Source organism: Setaria italica, chromosome I (genome assembly GCF_000263155.2).
Source record: "Setaria italica strain Yugu1 chromosome I, Setaria_italica_v2.0, whole genome shotgun sequence".
Taxonomy (NCBI): Eukaryota; Viridiplantae; Streptophyta; class Magnoliopsida; order Poales; family Poaceae; genus Setaria; species Setaria italica.
The window spans coordinates 39348602-39369240 of NC_028450.1; the positions used below are offsets into that span (position 1 = coordinate 39348602).

Here is a 20639-nt window from a genome sequence, read left to right on the forward strand (position 1 = left end):
TTTTAGTGACATTTGCTAACATGGGCGATTATAAAAATGGAACTATTTATAAATTTACATAAAGTAATTGGAGGGGCCAAGGAGTATCACCAGACTGAAACTTTATAGGACAAGCCTCTTTTCTGGTAAAGATGACCTTTATCCCACCAGCCACCAAAGGCCAGCAGAACAATTAAGGGAACTTGATCCATCCCGGCTTCCATCTATCAATTCACGAACCTCCGGAAATGAAAACTTGAAAAGGACATTCAAACACTTGAATACCATGAATTCAATTTACCTGCATGCTTCTCGTATCAATGCATATGATTACTCCTTTTTATTTTTTTTCTCAAGTCAGTGGAGCTTGTCACGCCGTACGTGTACATCCATTTATTTATACCCGTTCAAAGTCAATGCACATCACATCGGCCTTCACCTCTGATGTTTCAGTGTCACTTCTAGGGGGTCATATAAAAGAGGGTGGTGATTCTACTACCACTGAAAGAGTCGTCAACCCGGCACGCCTCCCCATGGGGAGCAAAGCAAGAAGCAAGTGCTCTCGCTTAGGAAACAAACTTCCAAAAAATACTCCATGGTCAACAGTCTGCTAGAGTTCAAACTTGTGTAACTGCATTTTTCTAATTGATCTACGGCCGAGATTTCGGCCATGTTTAGTTACTCCCAACTCCCAACTTTGACACTATGCAAAAAGAAGATTCCCCATCACATCAAACTTGCGGTACATGCATAGAGTACTAAATGTAGATGAAATTAAAAACTAATTGCACAGTTTTGTTGTACTTTGCGAGACGAATCTTTTGAGCCTAATTAGTCAATATTTGGACAATAATTCACAAATACAAACGAAACGCTACAGTGTGCTACAGTGCTGTAACAGTAATTTGGCACCTCCCAAATTCCCCAACTAAACAAGGCCTTCAGAATCTTAGGCTTTGGAAGCACCTGAATTTTTGCATGGGATGGTGCACCCAAGTTTGGACCTCGAACCGGTGGTGACTTGACGAAGCCCATGCACGCGTGCAGTGCAGTCTGATGCAGCACACCAAATGGGGTGTGAGGCCATGGAAGTGCCAACATGCCGGTTTGCTTGGTCTGCCCTTGCATGGATCCAACCCAGCCCAACCCCGTAGAAGGAAGTCTTGAGTTTGATCTTTCGGTTTTGGATCCCGATACCATTATCACATTTGGGAATCCACCAACGATTTAATGCTGCTTCGTCTCTTTCCAGGTTTCGCGTTACAGCAGCAAAGTCGGATCTGGGTTCAGGATCCGGCCCGTTTTGTCACCTGACCTGTCCAAGCCATGCAGGAAAATGGAACAGATGCTACATGAATTATTTTGGGGGCATTTAAAAGACTGCTACCACAAATAATTTCAGATGATCCAGGTGAAATCTACAGATTTTAGTACGATTATTATATGTCCGGCAGGTCACAAAATCACACATCAAGAGTTTAAATGGACGATCATGGTGGCATTATCAACTTATCATCATGTCAGGGGCTTTATAAATTCATCTCACCTTTTCTTGGGACACTCCTACCTCTATTGCTTCATTGTAGAGGTATCATGACAGTGATATTAAAGTGTCGAAATATTATACTTCAATAATTTTTTTTGGTTTTCTATTCAAAAGAAAACACATGCAGATTGGTCCATTGCTCATGCCTTAGAAATCAGGAGAAAACGGTGCTACCTCACTCTTTCAAAATAAAATCTGATCTGAGCAATTAGTACCTTCCGATAGCAGTAAATTAATTGGGAGCAATGGGTAGTTCCAGCTTCCAGGGTGCCTTGGATTTTAGTTTTGATGAGCCGTGTATATATCCACCAAATCTTTTTTTTTCCTGCACAGGCTAATCCTTTGCAGTCACGCATGGAGCCGCATGATTAGTACTGTTAAGTATGAACTCAAGACGACCAAGTATGGAACGCGTAGCCATAGACTGATAGACACAAAATTAAAGATACTGTGATTCTGGGAACGAAGCACCATGCGCGAACAGTAGAATAGGGCTGGAAACGTACTTGCCTGTTCGGTCGCGGGTGGCGAGAAAAGTTAACATGCCCGACCCGTTTGGTCCTTGCACGGTACTTGTACGTCACTCAAAAATGAAATCTGACCTGAGCAATCAATACCTTCTGATAACAGTAATTTATTAATTTTGGGTAATGTGTAATTCCTGCTCTGGATTTTACTACTTTGGTGACCCATATCCAGCAAATCTTTTTTTCTGCACTGCAGGATGGTCCTTCCTTCCAGCCACACATGCATGTTTAGGAGGAGGAGGAGAAGTATGAACGCAAAGACAACCAGAGTTTGGAAGGTAGCCATAGCCAACGCAAGGACACTGTGAAGCACCATGCGCGAACAGTAGAAGAGGGTGGTGTTGGCGGGCGGGCGGGCGCGATGGAGAAAAGTCAACAGGCCCGACCCGTTTGGGCCTTAAATGGCTCCAGCTGTTCCCACCCAAACCCAAGAAAGCAACAGTAGGGCCGGCCTCGAACCGAGCGGGTGGGGCCCTTTTAAATACTCCTCCGGCTCTTAATTCGCATCGGTTATTACTCCGCCCCGCCTACCGCTCGCTCTCTCCCTCTCTCCCCTCCGTTGCCGTCGCCCCCACTGATCACTCTCCTCTCCCCCCCTTCCACGCGCGAGCGCAGCGACGCCAACTCAGGCGGGGAGCGAGGGCGAGGTCTCCGGTCACACACTGCTCCCCTGTTGTCTGTCTCAGTCCACTCCCGTCAGAGAGAGAAGAGAGAGAGAGGGAGAGGGGAAGGCGCGGGAGTTAAGGGTGGAAGGGAATTAATGGCGCCAGCCCAGGAGGAACAAGCGAAGGCCTGATCCATCATCGACCGATTACATAGGTGGTTCTTGGCTTGGCTGGTTCTCTTCTCTTTCTTCTTCCTGGCGAGCGAGCGAGCGGGGTGCCTGCCTTCCCCCCTCCTGAGCTGTAGCGTGCTGCTTCGTGAGGACCAGCGGGATTACTGCTCGTACCTCCACTATTTTCCAGCGTGGGAGCGAGGCTATATAGCGCCTAGGAGTGGAGTGACAGCTATAGCCAAGCCCTCGTCGTACTAGTACTGCCGCCCGCCCGCCCGCTACTCGACTAGCAGCAACCCGAGTCGTCCGAGCACAGCCGGATTGCATTGCGGTCGGAGCAATCCGCCGTCCGAGGCGAGGCGAGGCTCCGCCGCGGCGACGGGATGGACTTCGGCGACGACGTCATGGACGGCAACGACGGGCAGCGCCGGAAGAAGAGATACCACCGCCACACCCCGCGCCAGATTCAGCAGCTCGAGGCGTAAGTGTCTTCCCCCCTTCGCTTCAATCCCTTCCTTGCCCGGTTGGCCGGTTGGGTGTTCTTGGGTTCTTATTGCTGAAATGGCGTGCGCGCAGGATGTTCAAGGAGTGCCCGCACCCGGACGAGAACCAGAGGATGCAGCTGAGCAGGGAGCTGGGGCTGGAGCCTCGGCAGATCAAGTTCTGGTTCCAGAATCGCCGGACGCAGATGAAGGTACCGTACATGCCACCCCCAACTGCGCGATAATCCCTCACATTTTTCTTGATCGATTGATCGGTTGGTAGATGCTCGTTCTCCTGTTCGAGACGTGACGGCTATTTATTTTGGGTTGTCGATTGTTTCGCAGGCGCAGCACGAGCGGCAGGACAACTGCTTCCTCCGCGCGGAGAACGACAAGATCCGGTGCGAGAACATCGCCATGCGCGAGGCGCTCCGCAACGTCATCTGCCCGACATGCGGCGGCCCGCCCGTCCCCGACGACTACTTCGACGAGCAGAAGATGCGCATGGAGAACGCGCGCCTCAAAGAGGAGGCAAGTTTTCCGGCCTATTTGCTTCATCCACGCAGTCTCCATTGTGCTCTCGCCTTGATTAGTTGATTGTTGATTCCCCCCATTGCATTCTTGTTTTACACGACGTGACACGCGTTCAATGTTTGCACGCACAGCTTGACCGGGTGTCGAGCCTGACGTCCAAGTACCTGGGGCGGCCCATCACGCAGCTGCCGCCGGTGCAGCCGCTGTCCATGTCGTCGCTGGACCTGTCCGTCGGCGGCCTCGGCAGCCCGGCGCTGGGCCCGTCGCTGGACCTGGACCTCCTCAGCGGGGGCTCCTCGGGGTACCACCACCACCACCCGTCCTTCCACCTCCCGACGGCGGTGCCCGAGCTGGAGCGGCCAATAATGGCCGAGATGGCGACGCGCGCCATGGACGAGCTCATCAGGATGGCGCAGGCCGGCGAGCAGCTCTGGGCCAGGACCGGCGGCGGCCACGACGGAGGACGCGAGGTGCTCAACGTCGACACCTACGACAGCATCTTCGCCAAGCCCGGGGGCTCGTTTCGCGGCCCCGACGTGCACGTCGAGGGGTCCCGCGACTCGGGCCTCGTCTTCATGAGCGCCATCGGGCTCGTCGACATGTTCATGGACTCGGTAAGTTCCCAGTTCCCACCGCCGGCGTGTAACTTTATTTTGAATCGTTTCGTGACACAGTACTAGTTATCTTTGTTACGTTCTTCACCTACCGCATTGTATGTGTAAGCGTGACGTGCTATATGGTCACTGTTTTCCACAGAGCAAGTGGATGGAGTTCTTTCCTGGCATCGTGGCCAAGGCCCGTACGATCGACGTCCTCGTGAACGGCATGGCCGGGCGGAGCGAGTCGTTGGTTCTGGTATAGCATCTCGATCGTTGTTCATTGCGTCCACGTCGCACGGGGCATTCCGCTTGATCTCATCACGACTGATTCCTGTTTGTGTCTGTGCACTCGTGCTGCGCAGATGTACGAGGAGCTGCACGTGACGTCGCCGGTCGTCCCGACGCGGGAGTTCTGCTTCCTCCGCTACTGCCGGCAGATCGAGCACGGGCTGTGGGCGATCGCCGACGTCTCGGTGGACCTGCAGCCGCGCGACGCCCGGTTCGGCGCGCCGCCGTCGCGCTCGTGCCGCCTCCCCTCCGGCTGCCTCATCGCCGATATGGCCAACGGCTACTCCAAGGTAAGCTCCTCCTACGCGCGTCCATTCCATCACGCCGGCGCGTCCCCCATCCTTGCCATGTGCGTTGGTTGCCACCGTGCAAACGTAATCTTGGTGAGGCGAATTCAGGTGACATGGGTCGAGCACATGGAGATCGAGGACAGGGTGCCCATCCACCTGCTCTACCGCGACCTCATCCTCAGCGGAGCCGCGTTCGGCGCGCACCGGTGGCTCGCCGCGCTGCAGAGGGCGTGCGAGCGGAGCGCGTGCCTCACCACGGCCGGGATGCCGCCCAGAGACATCGCAGGAGGTGTGTAGTGCTTGAACTTGACGTGGTTGGTGTGGTATGATAATTTCGGGTAAGAAATTAAGAATCCACGTGCGCCCTTTTGCATTGCAGTGACGCCGGAAGGGAAGCGAAGCATGATGAAGCTGTCGCAGCGGATGGTGAGCAGCTTCTGCGCGAGCCTGAGCTCGTCGCAGCTCCACCGGTGGACGATGCTGTCGGGGCCCAACGACGTGGGCGTCCGCGTCATGGTGCACCGCAGCACCGACCCGGGGCAGCCCAGCGGCGTGGTTCTGAGCGCCGCCACCTCCATCTGGCTGCCCGTCCCGTGCGACCGGGTGTTCGCCTTCGTCCGCGACGAGAACACGCGCTCTCAGGTCCGCCATGCGGATGCCTCAAGAATTATGATCAGTGTGTTTGCTACTGTCCTCCGCATGGCGTCGCGTTCTAACCAGCGTTTGCTTGCAGTGGGACGTGCTGTCACACGGCAACCAGGTGCAGGAGGTGTCGCGCATCCCCAACGGCTCGCACCCTGGGAATTGCATCTCCTTGCTACGAGTAAGCTTCGCGCATCTCATCTCACTGAGAATTTGGCATACGTGTTCCATCAACGTGCCTGATGAGATGCAATGCATGCGTGCTGTAGGGCCTGAACGCGAGCCAGAACAGCATCCTGATCCTGCAGGAGAGCTGCACCGACGCGTCGGGGTCGCTGGTGGTGTACGCGCCGATCGACGTCCCGGCGGCGAACGTGGTGATGAGCGGCGAGGACCCGTCGGCGATCCCGCTCCTGCCGTCGGGGTTCACCATCCTTCCCGACGGCCGGCACGGCGCGTCGTCGTCGAGCGCGGGCCCGCTGGGCTCCCCGGCGGCGGGGTCGCTGGTGACGGTGGCGTTCCAGATCCTTGTGAGCAGCCTGCCGTCGTCGAAGCTGAACGCCGAGTCGGTGGCGACGGTCAACAGCCTCATCAGCACCACTGTGGAGCAAATTAAGGCGGCCTTGAATTGCGCCAGCCATTCATGGATGGATGGATCGATGGGGAATTGATGCTCGCGCGCATGCATGCATGCATGCATGCATGCCCCCCCTGCGTAGGTCTCCCCCTCCCGGCCGGCCGCCTGCTGCGGGGAGTGAATTCCCTTCAAGGCGTTTGGTTTCGCGACGGAGCTCTTGGTTGGTTGGGGCGCTTCAATGCTGGCCATTCATGGAGGGCGGGGCTGCTGCTGCCATGGAGTTGTCGCCCGCTTGGGGTTCACCTGCCGCCGTTGCTGCGCCGTCCGATCACCACCCCCATGATCATTCATTCATTCGACTCCCTCTCTTGACCTCTCTCTCTCCCTCTGCCATTCATGCATGCATGATAACTTTTCCTCTTGGTTCTAGGTGTCCCGTCTCTGTTTACAGGGTTTGAAGTTTGCTTGCTTTGCGAGGCTTTGCATGAAACGGAGGAGTCAAGAACGCACCAGGCTCGTCACATTCCTCTTGCTGCCGTCAGCTGTTCTGTTTCTCTCTCTCTTTCCCTGTCTCCCCCCATCTATCTCCACTCCATAGCTTCTGCCATCCATTTGCCGCTCCCATTATTTCTTTTTTCTAGTTTGTAGCCGCAGCAGAGGATGATGATTGGTTCGGGTATTGACTTCTGTCTAATGGTGTTTAGCCTTCAATGAACATTGAATTTAATCTCTCAGTTTTTTTAGTTATAAGCTAAGTAAGGGAAATATCACTTTCAGTGCTCTGATTGTTTCTCCTTGTTCTTTCCCCTTAATTTCACTCACTCTCATGAGTCATCACTGCTTCATCAAGCCTGCCTTCAATTTCGATGGTCTGTTTGGCTCGTGGAATCTGTCATGATTGCCGGTATGAGCCAGCCAGCGAGCCGCTTGTCGATTTGTGAACAGGCTTTGTGATGTGCGCTAGCACTACCACCCCCTCCGACTCCGATCCTACCTGCAGTAGTTAACTCTTGCCACCTGCTGGCTGGGCTGGGTGTACACCTCAGCCCGCTTGCACGTACGGAGGCGTAGTATTGCCTGTCCGCGACGCGATGCAAAATGAAGGTGCACGTGGTGTTCCAGGCTCGAGAATTAAGAGGCTGCCTGCACGGCGCAGGCTGGCTGCAAGTAGGGGCCGCCACTGAATTCAATTGCGATGCATGCATGCTTTGCATCCATCCACCCCATCGCCAGATCGCCTCCGGCCTCCCCCTCCCGGGCCGGCCCTTTCAATTGCTCCCTATTAATACCGGTGGTTGCATGCCTGAGTGAGTTGCCATTCCCCTGGCAGAATTAAGCCAGCCAGGCTTCATACAGCGAGGAGAGCCTGCCAGCCCGTCGTGGATGCACGCACGCACGCCTTCCATGCGAAACTAACTGTTCCCATCATCTTTGGATGGGTAATTCTGATCGAGCATGCTTCGGAATTCCTGGAGTTGGGCCGAGACCTGAGAACATGTGTGCGTGCGTAGCTGTGGTAGCCATGCGCCTTCCGGGCCGTGAACATACGTGCGTGCTCCACTCCAAGCTAAGCACGGCGGCGGCCCCGTATTGATTGGCGCAATGAATTTGCCATGCTGTTGCGACAGCGCCGAGCAGCCCGAATTTGTCACTATCGATCCCACATTTTCGGTGCCGGGGAGCTGGAATTGTTGTTGGCTAGCTCGCCGTCTTCAATGCCCCTGTGTTTTCCCAGCGGGTCATGTTTCATTCGCAACATGCGATGGGAGGGAAGGGCACTCGTCTCTGGTCTCTCGCCGTATCCCCCTCTGGTCCAGGACCGGGTGCCAGGTGCTGTTGCCCGTTGACGCAACGGAGTTGCCTGCGGCTTGGCGCGCGCTTCCTGTTGTTGACAACCAGAGCACCGTGCGCGCACGGCCACTCGTACACTACTGCAAAATTCCTCGTACTACTACAAGAACATGACATGGACCTGGAGTTGGGGTTGGGCTGGGCTCCATACGAGCAACAAAATGCTACCGGGCCCGGTCCAGTCTTGGGCTCTTGGCCCAAGGAAGTCTGCTACTTATTACTCGTCTACGCAAAGCAAGCAGATCACTGCTCTTAGAGTTCACCAATGATGGCATGGAATGGATCATGCACGATGCCGTGCAGGAGTGGCGGCGCGCATTTCTGCCCGTTTTGCTGAAGCAGCTGGACGAAAACGGGGTGCCAATGCGAGCACGGGCGTGTGTCCGTCCACCTAGGTGGCACGCAGTTTATTACGCGAAAGTGACGTTTGTTCGGTCAGAGTTTCAGAGAGTCCAAGTAGCAAGTCCCATGCCACATGAGTGCAGAACCAGACAGTGGCACACGACATGCTTGATTAGTTGATTTTACAATATTTGGGTCTTTTCCTCTGACCCTTCTTTGTTTCTTTTCTTTGTCATGCTGCATGCAGTCAAGCTCTGCCAAGGTTTGTTCAAGTCGGAACCGGCTTTAAATAACATGCAGGGACTTAAAAAACAGCCACTGCCATTGCATGCAGTGTAATGGCATGTCCAAACAGTGAAGGCGACAGCTGAAAACTCATGATTAAGCCTGCCTCTTCGGAGGGCAGAGAAGGAAGAGAAAAGAGTTAAAGAGGGAGAGAAAAGAACCAACCATTAGCCAGGCTTTCAGCTACCCTGACAGGAAGCTAGCTGGTTTGGACCCATCCAACGCAATCTGCAAGTAATGATCATGCAACGAGCCAAGAAATGTACATGCACGATGGTCCCTGTCGATGAACTCAAGCACGGCTGGATACTGCATTACGCAGTACGCTCGAGAAGAGTCAATTAAGCATTTAATCTGCGATCCACAGGCCAATCGCCATGCGAGTCCCCTTAACTCTCCCAGCTAGATCGACATGGCCACGGCAGGCAGGGCAGCCACCCGGCTCGGCCGATGAGCTGCGTGCTGAGTAGTGATCACCAATCAGCTACTCCATCACATGCATGATGCGTCCTCTCCAGTCTCCAGCCTCTCGTCGTCAACATCTTGCAGCCTTGCAGGGGGTCCAATAGTCCATGCAGATGCAGCCTGGGCTGTCCCTGGGTTAATTACTCCATGATAGGATTTGATTAGAGCTTGCAGGACGTGTTGCGGCCGCGTTTATGGCGCTGCGGCAGTCGCAGGCTCCGGCGGCCTGCAAAGCGATTCGACGCGGTGAATCTCCGTCGCAGGTCGACAAGATCTCGGCACGGAAAAAGGTAAAGGCACCCGTGTCGGATCGCGGACTCAGGTTGCTTACCCGTTTCACAAGCTTTGATCGGGTCATCGGGCCATTTCCTTTCCCTTAATTATCAGGGGATCGGTCGACGCAAGTCAGCGACAGGACCAGACGTCGGCGGCGGACTCCCGAGATGCGCGGAGCTGCCGGAGACCCCTGCTTCTGTTGATCTGTTCTGAATTTGGACAAGAAAAAAACACTGCTTCGATAATGCATTGATTTTCAGAAGAATCATGTCATGTGTAAACACTATACGAATACCATGATCTGGTGGGGGGATGGTGATCCGATTGTCTTGTCTTCAAGGAAACCTTTTTGTTGCTGTCATTACAAGACATGTCAATGTCATGCCGTGTCAACAGTTAGAGTACATCCAACAAACATCAGCGATGAACTGTTTGCAGCCGACATACTGAGAACAACCACTCGGGAGCCCAAAGCAGGATTGTGTTAAGGTGAATGAACAATGAACACGCGATGGAAGCTAAAAACCAGCCGACATACACGAACTGTTCAACTGTAACTGGCAAAAATTTATATGAAATCACTTGAAATAGGCAGAGGCAGATAGGGTGGTTTATGCGAACTAATGTGCAAATTGAGGCATTTATGGGCTCTGCGTGATGGATCCAGCGTTGTTAATTTAAGCCACGCATTACAGCTTAGCCCCTGCAAAGGTCTCGGTCATGCTCCAGGGAAATGCAGTTTGGTTATGAGGGACAGGGGTGAATGCAGATCCCAAGTACGGACCACAAATAATTGTGGAGTCACATTTGCCGTTACTAGCAGGGCAGCTCTCGATTAAGCACTACCACTCGGTATCATCGATGCTGCGACATGTTTTCAATCTAGTCAATGGCCAGAGTTTTAATATGAGATGACTAGATATCCTGAAACATGTCGGGGATTACCATCAAATCCAACAAACTGAACGAGGAGAAAAGGAAAATCGTAAACTTATTTGCATGCCCCCACTGAAATGAGTGCATGAAGAACTTATGATTGATAGTAACGTCCCTGGCTTTTGACCATTAATGCAAGTAACAACGTGTTAAGACCAGCGATTGTAGAAACTATAAAAATCTATGATAGTGACCTTGTTTTCACGATGTACTGCTTTAATATTCAGAATCAGTGGGCTGTCGATGGCAAATTATTTGACAGATGGTAGTTGGTAGCAATAGTTTATTCCTGCAATACTCATCCATTCATCCTTAGGCACTGTCTAGCAGGATTCCGGTTCTAGAATTTTTTTGAATCACTTTAAGCTATACACTGAACTTAGATATGCAGGTACGTGAGCAGCATCTAGGTTAATAATTTTATCCATATATAGTTTGGACTCAATACAAATATTTAAATCACTCTATTTTAATCTTTAAATTATCGTTATTTAAAGATAATCATGAATTCTCGAAGATGGAGCTGTTTGGAGCCAAACGGGGTTTTATTGGGTCTGTTCGGCTGTACAGCGCTGCGGCTGCAGCTGCTGCCGCCCGTATTTTATCTACTGTAGCAGCTACAGCAAAGCAGGCTTGCTGGCTGGCTGCACAGCTGGAAGAAGCACAGCCGAACAGAGCCATTATCTTGCAGAGTTTTTTTTCCCTTTGATCAAACCCAGGGAGAGTGACGGCTAGATTACCGCTGGGAGCCATAAGTTCAGATAGTTGCGTTCCGCAAAAAAGTTTAGATAGATTGGGAAAACTAATTTCACATATAAATTTTTTTAATAATGATTTACAAGAAATAAAAATATCCCAAAATTATAATGTTTTAACTAAAAAACTTATCGATTTTTAGCATAATGTAAATCCTTTTTCGGCCCCGGCCCACCCGGCAAAAAATCCTCTAGACTCATCTTAGACACTCGGCCCATAGATGAAGTGAAAAGAAGCCCATATATCATCGAAGCTCACTGAATCGCGGGCTCCACCTTGTTCCTCCCTCTCTCGTCAGCTCGCAGGCTCGCACCGCCATGGAACCCTCGCCGGAGCCTTCCCCGCCGGTCACCACGGCCACCTTCCCCGCCGCCGGCGAAGGACACGAGCAGCACCTGTCTACGAACTCATCTTCCCTATTCCCACTTTTCCCCCTCGCCGCGTCCACCGCGCAATCCCAGTGGCTCTCAAACCCTAGCTTCTCCTTCGATGCCTCCTCCCTGAACATTCCGACTACCAACTCGTCGTCGCTACCGACGCCGCTAAGCCCCTCGTCCGAAGATGACGCGCCGCCGGCGCCCGCCCCTGCGAAGTACGACCTGGTGCCTTCGGAAACGGACTCCGACGATGACAGGGGATCGCGGAGTAAGGGGAGGGGGAGGAAGAAACGGAGACGGGAGAAGGAGCGGTATGATGGGGCAGCGGCGTCGCGGAAGGCTGGGGTCCGTGCTTGGGCAGGGTCAGAGATGAAGCCGGCCAAGGATTACTACGTCGACGCAAAGGGCGACCATGATAACCTGGCGTTTGGATCCCTATACAGGTGTGTTTGATCATGACCTATTTAATGCAGCTTGATCCAATTGCTTGTTGTGTAGCGAATCTGTGGTGCTGAATTCATGGTTATTTTTGCCGTGCTGTTAGTTTGCTGAAGCTACTGTAACATTTACTTATGGGATAACTGTGTTAGATTACATGATGACAGGTGTGCAAACTGTTATGCAGTTTTGTTTTAGTGTGAAATCTAAGTTCTCATCATCAGTATAATTTGAAAAGATATCAGGAAGTAGAGGCCTGACCTGGGCTAATTAAGCTGTCCAAATTTCATTGGCCTAGTTATGAATTATTATAGTCAAATTCTGGAGTTTTCTCCACTAAGCCTAGTATGATAACTTGTATCTTATCTTCCTATAACGGTATAACCTGTTTGGTCCAGTCGACAGTTAAATGCTTGGCTGGGTCATCATTTTGATGTATACTTTATGAGTTAAACTATGGCTCATATGACTCATTCTATACAATCTTTGCACATTTCCTACTTGAATTTGCTACATGTAGAATGTTCCAAAATCAGGCTATTTTAAATGCTAGTGAATCAATATATCAATCTGAGCGCCATGTCTTGATCCTGGGTAACACTAGAACATGTTGATATGAATAACTGAACTTGAAGAACAATGTAACATGAATACTGTAAATTCCTTTTCACTACTGCAACAATCGATTTGATCAACTGTAAGACTACTATACAGTTAGCTGTTGTTAGATGTGAGAAAGTATCATAAATTTAGTGACTGCCACGTGTGATTTTTAAGGTATTTTCCTTGCACCTTCTATCACCAAATGATGCGCCAGATTCTCATTCCTGGACTCTTTGCAAACAAAAGTTAAGAGTTGCAATATCAAAATTATAGAACCCCCTTATTGGGTTGAGAAATGTGCTTTGCCATAGTTGTAATTGCTAGCAATGAGGGTAAATCCATAAATGCATAACATTATTGTTGATTAGTTGAACTTGTTTTGGTAGCACATGTTGATATGCTGTTCTATTCACTGAAGTCTAACACCTCAAGGAAATCTGCAGAATGGATGTTGCCCGCTACAGATCTCAGAGCATGCTGGAGGCACGTGGTTTGAATCGATCTATGTTTTTTAACCGGAGGTTTGGTTCATCACATATTGATTTAGATTCAGACTTGGATGGACTGGATAACAAAGTAAGAGCTGGGGGTCGCTACTATTCTGCAAAAAATGCAGTTTTTGAAAGAAATAAGGGTTTCAAACACCTGAAAGTGATGAAGGGAGATATCTCTGCAATGCTTGCTGAAGATTTTGTCCCCTTTGATGCACAATCAGTTCCTGTGAAAAGCACAACAGTGGAACAGGAGCTGGAGGAATCTTGGGAAGATGAAATACTTCGGAGGACAAGGGAATTTAATAAGATGTCTCGGGAGCGTCCTCACGATGAAAAAGTTTGGTTGGCCTTTGCTCAATTTCAGGTATTATGAATTTATATCTTTTTTTATATATGTTATCTCTTTTGACAAGCTACACTTATTGTGTCCAATTACATGTTGCCAGTTATTTTTTTCCACTTCATGCTTGTACAAATAGTTTGTCCTTACAAATGGCATTTTAAAATTCAGACTCACCACTAGAGTTTTGTCCCAGTCAATCTGTTACTCTTCTGTTCTGTAATTTCCTCTGCTGGTGAACTGCAGGACAAAGTTGCTAGTACTCAGCCACAAAAGGCTGCTCGTTTGCAAACTACTGAAAGGAAAATTAGCATATTGGAGAAGGCTGTGGAGCTTAATCCAGACAATGAGGAATTGTTGCTTTACCTTCTGAAGTCATATGGTGAGAGGGACAGCACTGAGAATCTCTTGGTTAAATGGGAACGAATACTTACGAAGCACCCAGATAGTTGTAAGTTGTGGAAGCAGTATCTGCTTCTATGTCAAGGGGAGTTCTCCAGATTCAAAGTTTCTGAAGTACGGAAGTCCTATGTGTATGCTGTACAAGCTCTGTCTGCAGCATGCACCAAGCTATGTAGGCAGGTTTAACTTCAGTGGTTCTCTGTAAAAAATTGCTTCTCTGTTTCCCAGAACCCTATGAACTCTGAAATGTTGTTAATGTTTTTTCTTATTTTTTTTCACACAGGTTAATGAAAATGTGGATCCCAAGTCACAATCTTCTTCCTTAGCTCAGCTAGAACTGGGTTTAGTGGATATATTTGTGAATCTGTGCCGATTTGAGTGGCAGACAGGACATCGAGAATTAGCAACTGGGCTATTTCAGGCACAAATGGAGTTCAGCTTATTCTCCCCTCCCCTTTATCTGACCACAAGTAGTAAGCAAAGACTCTTTGAACACTTCTGGAACAGTGGTGGTGCCAGAATAGGGGAAGATGGCGCTCTTGGATGGTCTGCATGGTTAGCAAAAGATGAGGAGAGTAGACAAAACTTGGCTGCACAAGAAAATTCACAAGAGACTGAAACAGGAGGCTGGAGTGGCTGGTTTGATCCTTCTGTTGGAAACACTGACACAAACAAATCACCGGAACCATCAACTGATGGAAATGATGCAGAAGACCTTGATGCTGAAGATACACCTGCACAAGATGATGTTGAATCCTTACTGAAAAAACTTGGCATCGATGTTGACGCAGAGTCTAATAGTGAAGTTAAAGATGCAGAAACTTGGAATAGATGGGCCTCGATGGAGTTGTCAAGAGATAATGAACAATGGATGCCTCTTCATGAAAAATCTGGTAATTTGAGTCTGTTTCAATTATTGTTAAATTTGTTTCTTTGTTCAGTTAACTCAATGCTAACACTGTATGCTCCATTCTGGGATAGGATTGCTTCATTCTGGTGATGTTCCATCTGGAGAAGACAATGTTCAGCTTTCTAGAGTAATCTTGTTTGAGGACGTAACCGAGTTCCTGTTTTCTTTATCTTCAGAGGAGGCCCGCTTTTCTCTGATTTGCCAATTTATTGATTTTTATGGTGGCAAAATTTCAAGATGGTATTGCTCTTACTTGTTGATATGCCATGATCATCCTCTTCACACAGCAAGAAATTAGCTACTACATTCTTTCACTGGAGATGCCTTTTCTCCATAACATTGTGCATACATCATGCATCTAACTCAATTTCTGTTGGCATAACCCATACATCTAACTCAATTTCTGTTGGCAAAACCCATTCCTAAAAGCCATGGAGACCTCAAAACCCATCCATTGTTTGTGGTCAACCCATGTACATAAAAGGAACTTTACCTTTGCTCGGTTGGTGGGAGGTCTTTGCCCCACCCCCACCACCCAGGTTTGGATCCTCATCGAATTGGATTTGGATGCCATTGTTCTTCTTAATGAAAAGATACTTAATTCCTTCTAGGTATTCTCATTTTTTTAAAAGTCTTTGACCCTAAAAGGTATCCATAGCAATTTACCATATGACAATATGGTCAAATATCTAGAAATATTCATTGGCGCCTCCTAATTGTTTTGGTCATGCCATATGCTGGATTGGTTGTTACTTGATCAAGAACATGACATAGTAAAGTGTTAATTGCTGCTTGTTTTAATTTTTAGCAAACCTTTGGCATTCTAAAGTAATGACATACAAAGCCAGCAACTGCCTTTGTATTTTTCCCCTAATTCTGAACTTTGATATACTATTATAGTTCAATGACCTGACTGCCAATTCTTAAATTCCAGGACCTCCACAAACAGTTCGAGTTGGCTTGATAGAATTTTGAGCTTAGAGACGATCACAGATGACATTCTCGAAGATCTAAGTGCTGTATCTGACATTGTCAACAAGAACCAAGATTCAAATAGTTGTAAGTTGGAATCATTATTGGGAAGTATGCACGACCTTTCTCAAAGACCTGGCCTGGCGAAGTTCCTCAGAAATGCGATACTGCTTTTGCTTGATGTTTTCCCTCGTAATCATGTCTTGGAGGAAGCTATTCTTGTTACTACCGAAATGTTTGCTGCTAAAGAGAATTCTTCCTCTAAAGCTAATACATCGCGGTCTTTGGCAAAAAATCTGTTGAAGAAAGACAGACAGGTATGATTGTTTTTCTTTTTGTTGTTTACATTGCTCTGTTGAGGAGTGTAACATGCTAAAAATCAGGTGCTAGTGCCAAGCCGTGTAATTTGCTTGCACAGAAGACAGTAAAAACATTGTCTTGTCTTTTTCGGCCAGCCTTTTTCATTTGATTAATTCGTAATGTGGTAATATTAAGTAATCTGCAATTCTGCATCATTTGATGGACTGAATGCATCCTACATTTTTGGAAATTGGAACAAAAACAAACCATGGCACTTTGGAGATTCGTGGCAGAATTCATCAATCCGATAGAAGCAATTTCACAATTTTCATTGAGTAGTTTAATCCAGCCTTTATCTTCTTGAAACTGTGAATATACTGACAATTCTTTAGGTGCATCTTTCCAATTCTAGACATGCTATTAATTTTGTATTTTCTGAAAAGAAAAATTGCACTGACCAGTGATTCTTTTTTTCTCAGAGCATGCTGTGCCTTAAAAGAAAAAATGAACCAAGATGCTTTGGTTGGGATAATATCACGTGATCCCAATAATGGATGATTGTGTGAAATTTATTACTGTAATTGTTTTGTTTGCAGGATTTTTTGCTTTGTGGGATATATGGACGAACTGAGGCTATGCACAGGAACTTTGAACAAGCAAGGAAGATATTTGACATGGCGCTATTATCTACAGAAGCAACTACTGAGGTAAACTGTGAAGTATATGTGTTCTTAAGCAAGTTTGCATGGTTCATTCCAATTAAATTAACAGAACTTTGCATTTGTAATGTGCAATGCTGCTGGTGTAGCACAATCTGTTTCTTGAATGCATGTTTACAAGTATGGGTGTCTGCTGTTAATGTTTCTCACATTATGATTCCTTACAAGTATGTGTTTCTGTTAAACCTGCATGGCCACTCAGGAATTTTGTTTTGTTTTTCGAATTGATGCCATTCTGGATGCAACATGTTTTTTTTTGCCAAATGACACTTTATTATGGTAATATTGTAGAGTTTTGGTATTTGGATTGGAGAGATGGGTATGCAATTAACATGGGCAAGCTTTATTGAAAACCCAAAGCAACCTCTTTCATTGTTCTATTTATGGAGCTAAACAAATAATTTTGACTGGAGGAAGATAAAGTAATTTAAGTATCTTGATGCGAGTGTATTGTTTCTTTTGTTGAACATTTGTGCTTTCATCTCATTCATGTTTTATATCATTGTCTTTGCTAAGCAGGATCTTAGGAAGAAGGTTCCCATCCTTTATCTTTGGTATGCTGAGATGGAGATAGCAGTGTCCACTTCAAGAAACAATTCTGACTCAATGCATCGTGCGATTTACATTCTATCATGCTTAGGGAGTAATATAAAATATGCTCCTTTCATTGGCCCTATTTCAAGGCCTCAGGTCTTGAGGGCCCGACAAGGGTTCAAAGAGCAGATTAGAAGCTTACGATCTGGATTTGCTTCTGGTGGTATAAAAGAAGAATCTGTTGCTCTGATATGCTCAGCTTCTTTGTTTGAAAGTATGACATCGGGTTATTCTTCAGGTCTTGAAGTGATAGAGGAGATCTTTCCTATGGCACTTTCAGGTCTTGCATTCTTCTTTGGCTATTGCACACAGTTTATTCATCTGCATGAACTAAGTTTAATTTATCTTTCTACAAATACCAAAATTTTGTAGTAGCAAGCTTGTGATTAGAACTTTTGACACTGTTATCGTGTTGCGTTGTACCGCGTGCTCACGTTTGTGTAACTTTGTATTGTTCTGTTTTTCTTTTAGATTAATTGTCCATCATCATTTCTGTTTTTTTTTTTGTTATTTTTCACCTTTGCAAGTTTTTGTTGCCTTGGGATGTCTGTGAATTGCAAATTTGTTCTGTTTTGCTGAACTTGCAATTGATAAACGCTCTTATTAATAACAAATTTTTTGTTCAGATAGCAGTCATAACTCGGAGTTTGAGGATTTGTGGGTGTACTACATCAAATTGCTTCAGAAAAATCTTAAACGATTGAGTCTCTCAAGGATCTGGCCAAGCGTGTCACAAGGAGTGCACAAATACCCGTACAATCCAAAATCATATTCGGCCATGTTAACCCTGAGCTATCTTTACAGTGTATCGAACAATCTCCGTCTCACACTCGACAAATGTAGTCAAAGGTGAAACTTGCACCCTTTTCCATGACAATTCTTTTTGTACCTATGTTCCAAGTTCTTTTCAGAATGCATACTTTCTTTGTTTTCTTTTTTTTGCCATCTTCATTACTTGCCTTAATTTTTCCCAATTTTTTTTCTTTTTGGGAAAAAATATTGCAAATAAAAGTGAACTTGTTCTTCCGTTCCAAGAAAATTCTAAGTTTGAACTTCTTTTCAGAGTGCATTCTGCTCCTTTTTTGGCCATGTTTATGCCATATGTTTTCAGACTGGAATTCAAAATATTTGTATACTTTGATTAACTGTTATTGCTGCTGTAAATGTTTATGCCTTATACCCACCTGTAATAGTACTCCATTCTTTTTTTCTTGAATGGAAGTATATTTGATCTTGTGCGTATATAGCCTGCTTTTCTGTATGCAGCTTTTATGGGTGCATGCATTTTCTTTTCACCAAACATCTTGAAGCCCTAGGCGTTGTTGCATACATGCCTATTGACTTTAGCTTTTGTGTTTGGATGCAACAGGGACCCTTCCATCATCACCTTGCTCTTTGCTTTGTCCTTTGAATGGAGTAAAGCAGGATCTGACAATAGAATACACAGTCTGTTTGAGAGAGCTCTAGCTGATGATAAGTTGCAGAAATCTGTTCTGTTGTGGCGCTGTTATCTAGCTTATGAGGCAGAGAAAGCGTGCAATGCTTCTGCAGCACGACGTGTATTCTTCAGAGCTATACATGCCTGCCCATGGTATGACGCTGACATGTAGCATTGTAGTTTGATTTTGGTGTGGTTATGTGACTGTCTTTTCTTACAGTCTTCTGCCTAATTGTCGTTATCTAGTCAAATTGAAACAAAATTATTTATTGTTATGGCAGTTGATTTATAATATCTCCTGGTGCTGAACCACGAAAAATGAATCTTATTAGATGTTTATGTTTCCTTTTTCAACTGTTGATATCCGTTCAAGTGCATAATGCTCTTTCAATGACATTCCTCTATGAGAAGAACATGTTGTCACTGTTAATTTATGTTGCCACAACACCTAAACCGCTTATGAATTGCTTGGCAGTAACATCTTGGAGCTTTTGCCTTCCTTGCTTCCCATGTGTTTTGGGGAAAACCTTTTGACACCAAGTGCATTTAGTTTCATGCATGTTTCAAATTCTTTTGGAATTCTCTCATATTGACTATTACTTTATCTGTGGTTTAATTACCTTCAGACTCAAATGATAGTTTTTGTTCTTCATTTTAGTTTCTATTGATTTAATTATAATACTTACAATTTCAGGTCTAAAAGGTTATGGCTTGACGGGTTCCAAAAGTTGAGCTCGATTCTTACACTGAAAGAGTTATCAGATCTCCAGGAAGTGATGCGTGACAAGGAATTAAACATCCGCACTGACATCTATGAGATACTCTTGCAAGATGAAACAGACACATGATTAAATGTTTCCCTGGTTTGTATCAAGAATTCCGGGACTGCCTCAAATGACATTGTGTGCAAGTTTGCTTCCAAGGTTTTAAGAGAGATTAGTTTTACATTGCAGACTCTGACATTATTTCTTTTCGAGCACTAGGGGACTGGTCAGTCAGGAACCTGTTATCTACCATCAAGATGGATGCAATTTACAATGGTCAGCACGCCTTTATGACCATGTTTACTAGTTGTTTATTCAAGATGGACCTTGTTGGCTGTCACTCTGGTTATCTCATTTGATGCATTCTTATTGGAAGTACAGAAGGGGCTTAAATGGGCCCTAGACAAGATCAATCTAGAACTGTACTGTAATTATTGTGAAGAAACCATAGCACAGCCAGCATAAGTTTTGACACTATGGAAGACCTGCAAAACTAAAACACCAAAAGCGACTGATCCTTTCGTTAACTATTTGTAGAGCAACTACATCCTCAGGCAAGCATTCATGCTATCAGAAGCAAACATCTTTTTTCTAGCCTCAGTCAATCATTAATGCTATCTGAAGCAAACATGTTTTCCTCCTATGATTTAGTTCTTTGTCATGGTTCTTCTGGTGCAGCAGGTTAGGGGGGCCTTGAAGTTTACTCGACTGTTCAAAGAAAGGCTTCTAGTGTGTAGCTCCACCTGACATATTATGGAAAGGAAGGGGAGACAATCGTGCTCAATGCTCATACACATATGGTCTTTTTGTTAAGACCCTCAAAGTTACGCTGCAAAGTCAAAAGATTAGAGACTGTTATGCTTGGGTGGCACAAAAATAAGAGAAGTGGCAACACAAAGTGGACATTAGGTATTCCCCAAGGATTATGCCAGTTGGATCATCTACACTGCTTCAGTAATGTTGTGTTGACTGTTTGTGCGTGCTGCATTGGCTCTTCATTTGATGACAGTTGATTCGTGAGTGAGTTTCTGGACACTTGTCTCTAGCCATTGCTGTTCATGCGCGCTACCTGGATAAATTGCTGCTTCATGTACATGTGTACATTGATGTGGGAAATGCGATGGATCATTATGTGCGT

General features: G+C 46.7%; 3 protein-coding genes across 3 annotated transcripts; all 3 read left to right on the forward strand.

Moving 5' to 3' along the window:
- The first annotated feature begins 2599 nt into the window (after positions 1 to 2599).
- On the forward strand, positions 2600 to 6982 carry LOC101760452 (homeobox-leucine zipper protein ROC8). Its single transcript, XM_004954015.3, has 10 exons — positions 2600 to 3308; positions 3404 to 3521; positions 3655 to 3840; positions 3975 to 4457; positions 4600 to 4698; positions 4805 to 5020; positions 5129 to 5309; positions 5400 to 5662; positions 5754 to 5843; positions 5932 to 6982. The coding sequence occupies exons 1-10, from the start codon at positions 3211 to 3213 to the stop codon at positions 6331 to 6333; spliced, it is 2136 nt and encodes a 711-aa protein (XP_004954072.1). The 5' UTR covers positions 2600 to 3210; the 3' UTR covers positions 6334 to 6982.
- Positions 6331 to 6982, forward strand: LOC101778996. The gene is made up of 2 exons (XM_022822953.1): positions 6331 to 6669; positions 6717 to 6982. The coding sequence occupies exons 1-2, from the start codon at positions 6353 to 6355 to the stop codon at positions 6835 to 6837; spliced, it is 438 nt and encodes a 145-aa protein (XP_022678688.1). The 5' UTR covers positions 6331 to 6352; the 3' UTR covers positions 6838 to 6982.
- Positions 6983 to 11405: 4423 nt separating this feature from the next.
- Positions 11406 to 20055, forward strand: LOC101761529 (protein NRDE2 homolog). The gene is made up of 11 exons (XM_012849211.2): positions 11406 to 11970; positions 13012 to 13426; positions 13649 to 13984; positions 14088 to 14697; positions 14786 to 14954; positions 15649 to 16003; positions 16583 to 16693; positions 17225 to 17579; positions 17926 to 18148; positions 18669 to 18890; positions 19432 to 20055. The coding sequence occupies exons 1-11, from the start codon at positions 11468 to 11470 to the stop codon at positions 19583 to 19585; spliced, it is 3453 nt and encodes a 1150-aa protein (XP_012704665.1). The 5' UTR covers positions 11406 to 11467; the 3' UTR covers positions 19586 to 20055.
- The last annotated feature ends 584 nt before the right edge of the window (positions 20056 to 20639 follow it).

What these genes read in the sequence shown, in the direction of transcription:
- LOC101760452 (XM_004954015.3), top strand. Translation starts at nt 3,211, where the DNA reads ATGGACTTCGGCGACGACGTCATGGACGGCAACGACGGGCAGCGCCGG. An exon ending in GCCCAGAGACATCGCAGGAG is followed by an intron (nt 5,310 to 5,399) that starts GTGTGTAGTGCT and finishes TTTGCATTGCAG; the next exon opens with TGACGCCGGAAGGGAAGCGA. An exon ending in ATTGCATCTCCTTGCTACGA is followed by an intron (nt 5,844 to 5,931) that starts GTAAGCTTCGCG and finishes TGCGTGCTGTAG; the next exon opens with GGCCTGAACGCGAGCCAGAA.
- LOC101778996 (XM_022822953.1), top strand. Translation starts at nt 6,353, where the DNA reads ATGCATGCATGCATGCCCCCCCTGCGTAGGTCTCCCCCTCCCGGCCGG. An exon ending in ACTTTTCCTCTTGGTTCTAG is followed by an intron (nt 6,670 to 6,716) that starts GTGTCCCGTCTC and finishes TTGCTTTGCGAG; the next exon opens with GCTTTGCATGAAACGGAGGA.
- LOC101761529 (XM_012849211.2), top strand. Translation starts at nt 11,468, where the DNA reads ATGGAACCCTCGCCGGAGCCTTCCCCGCCGGTCACCACGGCCACCTTC. An exon ending in GCCTCTTCATGAAAAATCTG is followed by an intron (nt 14,698 to 14,785) that starts GTAATTTGAGTC and finishes ATTCTGGGATAG; the next exon opens with GATTGCTTCATTCTGGTGAT. An exon ending in TGTTGAAGAAAGACAGACAG is followed by an intron (nt 16,004 to 16,582) that starts GTATGATTGTTT and finishes TTTTGTTTGCAG; the next exon opens with GATTTTTTGCTTTGTGGGAT.